The following is a 5,680-nucleotide window of genomic DNA, read 5'->3' as shown; positions in this document are numbered from 1 at the left end:
ATTTATACAAAGAAATGGATAATGGGAGAAATAGAAATGCTATATTAAAAAGTATGCTGCTAACAATGTCTATTTGATTGAGATTTTGGATGTTTCAGAAAAGCAACATAACCATAGACATCTATAAAAAAACTTGCAATATATTAGATACTCTGAAGATCAAAACACATAGAGAGTGGCTTCAGGGTAAGTTTTTTGATGAGGAAAATTTGGGTAGAAGTCCATTTTTGTTACACATTGGACTGTGGGCCTATCCCATAGTCTTGAATCTGAATTGGTAGAAGGAATAATTCCATACTGGAATAGCCTTTCACAAATGAAATCACCTATCTGATCAAAATAACAATAGTTCAATGATATAGATAATAAAGTCAGATATTGACAAATATAGACCCTTTGATCATTTTGAAACTGTTAATCTTGAACCACTTATTTTCATATTGTAAAAAGAATATAAACAAAATACACACAAATGCATATACGTTCAGGTGCCCATGCCTGTATGTGCATATGCACATAATCTGTATGTGTATGTATGTCTATATGTATCTTTCCAAGTAATATCTGACATGAGATAATTGTAAGAAATGTTTTGGAATAAATTTCTGTTTAAATATAGATTAGAATGGGGGAACTCTGATGTTCCTTTGACCTGTTGAGATTCAATGTTTATGTACAGGCATGATAGTGTTGACACCTCAACCAAATTTAAAACAAATCATATCTTTAATGGGATGAATTGAGGTCTTGAATATTCAGTCTTCTATAATAGAGTCCAGTTCATTGAGATAATAGCAACCGATATTAATAACATATTTTATTTTTCAGTTTTCCCACGGCCCCTTTGACATCTTTGTTTCTCAAACTGTAGATCAAGGGGTTCAACATAGGAATGACAAGGGTATAAAACAAAGAGGTTATTTTGTCTTGGTCTAACGAATAGGCAGAACTAGGCCTGAAGTACATGAAAAGCATTGTACCCTGGAAGATTGTGAAAGCAGTTAAATGAGAAGTACAGGTTGAAAATGTTTTGCATCTGCCCTCAGTGGAGTGGATCCTAAAGACAGACAAAATTATATAACAATAAGAAATGAGTACTGCTGAAATGGTGAATATTTCAATAAAACCAAAGACAATGAAGATCACCAGCTCATTGACATGGGTATCAGAACAAGAGATCAATAAAAGAGGAGGAACATCGCAGAAGAAATGATTGATTTCATTGGACCTGCAGAAATTCAATGTGAATGTTAATGTGGTATGAATTAGAGCATCCACCACAGCCATCATGTAAACACCAGCAATTAATAAGTAGCAAACCCGATTTGACATATTTACTGTATAAAGCAAAGGGTTACTGATAGCCACGTAACGATCAAAGGCCATTGCTGCTAATAATAAAAGTTCAGAATCTGTAAAGGAGCAGAAGACATAGAATTGCAGAGCACAACCAATGAAGGGAATGGATTTGTCTGTGGCAAAGTAGTCTACCAGCATCTTGGGGCCAACAGCAGAGGAGTAGCAGAGGTCACAGAAGGACAGGTGGCTAAGGAAGAAGTACATGGGCAAATGGAGTTGGGAGTCTATCTTGATTAAGATGATCATCCCAAGATTTGCTATAAGAGTCACTAAATAAACGATGAGAAAAAGAACAAAAAATGCCACTTTTAACTCCGGAGCCGGGGTGATTCCCAAGAGGATGAACTCAGTTGGAGTGGAGTAATTCTCCATCATTTTTTTCCCCTTTGCTCTCTCCCTAAGTACAGGAAACAGAGAAGTGAAGTAATTCTCTTTTACTTTGTTGTGAAGCTGCTGAGTACAGGACTTTCAGATTGATTCTCATCTGTAAGAATGAGAAAGATAGTTCCTGTCCATTATTTATTCATGCCAAAGAAAATTATTAACCTACATCTTCTCCAGCAAAATAACTGAAGATGCAAAGGTGCCTCACAAGTGTATAGTGATTTAAGACTTAAAAAATTCCTTAGCATTAACTCATGAAGTGTGAACTGCAAAGTGTAAGATTTCAGATATTTTTCTTTAAAAACAAAAGTTCAGGCATGGTTAGGTGGCACAGTGGATAGAGCACCGGCCCTGCAGTCAAGAGTACCTCAGTTCAAATCCAGCCTCAGACACTTGATAATTACCTAGCTGTGTGGCCTTGGGTAAGCCACTTAACCCCATTTTCCTGGCAAAAACCTAAAAAAACCCATAAAAAGGAAAAAAATGCAAAAAATAAAAACAAAATTTCAGAGGCATTTGATAATTTGCCTTTTTCACATTGTGTAAATATTAGATGAAGATCATTATAAAGTTCTCCTGAAGTATTCTGAGAAATCTGAAATTTTGAAAAATTCTAAAATATCAGAAGTCTTATTTCTCCCCAAACTACATCACCAGAGGACTTCAACCCATAGAACTGATACATATTTAAACATCATTAAACTTGAATTCACAAATATATGAACCAAAATTCTGCCTCAGACATATATTAGTTATGTGATCATGATCAAATACCCATACATTCCTGAGCCCCATTTTCCTCAATGGTAAAATGGGTGCCTAATAAAATTTTAGTTAAAAACTACTATATATAATCAATTTGATAATTACCGGAGATAAAAAGAAACTTGATTCTCTGAAGAAACTACTGTCAAATTAAACAACCAAAAAAATGGGTATAAGCAAATCTATGTATGATAATTTTAAGGGCAATGCGCATGTATTTATCACTTGAGAGGTTCTTATTGCACACTGTGTGAAATTAGCTGAAATTTGAATTAAACAAGAAATCCAGGAGGGACATTTAAGAAGAGAAAATTAATACAGGGTTGAGAAAAGGTCATAAAAATGTCCAGTAATAAATAATGTGTAATTAGTAACAACAATGAAATAAGTGGTACTAAAACTTATAATACATTATAGGAATGAGAATAGTAATTTTTTTTTTTATTTTAAAGCTTTCTAAAGTGCTTTAAATTTGTTTTCTCACTTTATTCTCAAATACTCTGAGAGGTGCTTCATTATCTTTTTATTGTATGAAGAAACTGAGGCAGAACTTTAGTGATATACTAAGGTTAACTTAGTTTGTAAGTATCTGAGGCAAAATGAAAACTCAAATCTTTCTGACTCTAGGTCCAAAAGTCTACTCAATGAGCCACCTAGCTAACTGTTGACAAGTAAAGTGAAATGTGGCACAAATAGACTAGAAAGATAAAAAGGAAATGAGCAGAGAATTGTAAGTTTGACCATTGTGTAAATAAGGAGCCATTTGAATTAATTGAGTAGGAGTGGAATGGCAACATGATCACACCTACTCTTTAGAAAAAGAAAACAAAACAAAACTGATTGCTCATTAAAGGGTGTCCTAGATTTGGGAGTGATTGAATGAAGCAGGTAAACTAAACACAAGGCGAAATAATAAAAGAGGTGAGATGCGTTTGGGGGTTTGGACCAGAGTTGGGACAGTTTTGAATGAGAACAGAGATTGGAAAGAAGATATGGAACAAAGGTATATTTTATGGAACTTTGCAATTGAAGGGACATTCTGTGTGTTTCTGTGTGTGTGTGTGTGTGTGTGTGTGTGTGTGTGTGTGTGTGTGTGTGTGTCTGACACACAGACAGACTGACAGACTTACAGCTAGACAGAGCGGGAGACAGAGTTAGAGAGAGGGGGAGAGGAGGATGGGGATAACGGATAACACTCAAGATTTGCAAATCTTAGTAATTGGAAAGCTGATGATACCCTCAGAATTAAAGATGACAATCAAAAGTGTAAGGGGAGGACATATGAAAATTTAAAAAAAAATATCAAAGCAGAAAAAACCCTTAAAACATGTTGTTAGTTTCAGAAGAGATTAGTTCACCTTTTCTTTGGTGCAACTGCACCATAGATCTCGGCATCAGTACAATTTAGCAATACTTTCTTTCCCAAATTAATAAGAAGTTGTGTCTTATGAAGGGTAGGGATATTCCTTCAGCAATGCCCTCTGTAACTACCATTAGAATCATGAAGTCTGCTCTCTGGCACATATTGGCTATGACTACAGACAATTGAAAGAACCTTTCTGAGCCTGTTTGTTCAATCAGAAAAGGTGGAAATTATATATGGATATGGATATATGTGTGTACATGAATATATATTTATGAATATATATAATTGAAAGGCATCATCTGGCTCAAGGTAAAATATTCATGTTAATCTTTCTGCTAATTTTACTAAAATCTGTTGCTATTCATTCAGTTTGACAAATATTTATAAATCCCTACTATGTGTATGGCACTTTTTCTTTGTTTCTTAATGCTTATTTTACTGGTCTTATATGTAAATAAACCTGGTGTTAAGAGCTTCCTTTTGTTCCTACAGGCTAGTGTGATCCCAAATCTGTCACTTGCCTAAGGACAATCCTCAGTCATATTCATAAGAAAGTAATTTGGAGATTAAATTATAATCTGCAATGATATAGGGATTTTATTCACTTACATTTTGATCTACAATGAAAACACAACATTAGTTGATACATTTAGAAATAGACACTCCCAAAAATTCTTATGGCAATTTATGGTCTTTACTTTTTCATTTTCAATGATGTTTTTAAATGAATAAAGAAGATTCCTTAAATTTTATTTTCCATTTCCACCCCATCAGCATCAACATGTCAAACTTTTTAATTTGACTTTCATAGGTCGATATCCTATGGTGTAAACTGGATATTGTTTAATTTACGAAAAGAATGAAAGATTGTTCCTTGATGTAATCATTTTTCAGGAAAATTCTGTGAGTGTTTTGCATGTGTGTGTGTGTGAGTGTGTGTGTGTGTGTGTGTGTGTCTGTGTTACTGTGTTTGTGTGTGCGTGTGTGTGTGAGAAGCGAGAGAGAGAGAGAGAGAGAGAGAGAGAGAGAGAGAGAGAGAGAGAGCGAGAGAGCACGTTGTCTGGTAGGTCCCAAAATAGGAAAGTAATGTGTTAACAGGAAAAAAAAGATATGGTATGGGATAGAATCAACATACTACTTTTTTATATAGCCAGAAAATTAATACTTAATATATCAAAGGAGGAAAATGCAAAACCAGCTAAAAATGTTCATTAATTCCTCAGATAAAGAGAGTATAATCTATTACTAACTTGGAAACATGTTTAACAAAATATGCATGTAAAATAATGTTACTGTTCGCTAGTGAGGGGAGGGGTGTGAGAAGGAAGGGTGTAGGGACATTTTGTAAACTGGAAACAGTCATGAACAAATGGATGAAAATAAAAAAAATAAATTCAATATAAAAATTCTGCAAAAATAATATTGAAACAATTTATCTAATGGATTTATGATAAAAAAATGCTATCAATCCGCCAGAGAGAGGGTATATTCAGATCTCTGTTATTTGGTGACTCTGTCAATCAGAGTCATGAAGCTTTTAGACAAATCATTTTTGTCCCAAGCCCTGGCATTCTCATCTTTTTGTCTCCTAGTACTATTATCCTCAAAACCCACTAATTAATAGTACCAGCTCTTGAGTTTTCTAAAACCTACCTGGTCAAAGAACGGTCATGAGTATTGTCTGAAGGAATCAAAATAAAGGGAGGTCATTTTCTATTTAGTGATATTTGGAATTTAAAACTTGGCAGACTCTTATTTTTTTCTCTATACTCTTGTGTAAACACTTATCTAATTAGCCCAAAGGGA

The 5,680-nt window shown here is 34.2% G+C and overlaps 1 protein-coding gene across 1 annotated transcript; it reads right to left on the bottom strand.

Moving 5' to 3' along the window:
* Positions 1–804: 804 nt before the first annotated feature.
* Positions 805–1,734, bottom strand: LOC141516898 (olfactory receptor 5W2-like). The gene has a single exon (XM_074227854.1). It carries the CDS (start codon positions 1,732–1,734, stop codon positions 805–807), a length of 930 nt encoding a protein of 309 aa, XP_074083955.1.
* Positions 1,735–5,680: the final 3,946 nt, after the last annotated feature.

Source organism: Macrotis lagotis, chromosome 3, assembly GCF_037893015.1.
Source record: "Macrotis lagotis isolate mMagLag1 chromosome 3, bilby.v1.9.chrom.fasta, whole genome shotgun sequence".
In the NCBI taxonomy this organism is placed as follows: Eukaryota; Metazoa; Chordata; class Mammalia; order Peramelemorphia; family Peramelidae; genus Macrotis; species Macrotis lagotis.
The sequence above is the reverse complement of the archived record's forward strand: the minus strand, read 5'-3'. Positions and strand labels throughout refer to the sequence as shown.

Excerpts from the sequence above, each read along its gene's own strand:
- LOC141516898 (XM_074227854.1), bottom strand. The coding sequence starts at position 1,734 with ATGATGGAGAATTACTCCACTCCAACTGAGTTCATCCTCTTGGGAATC.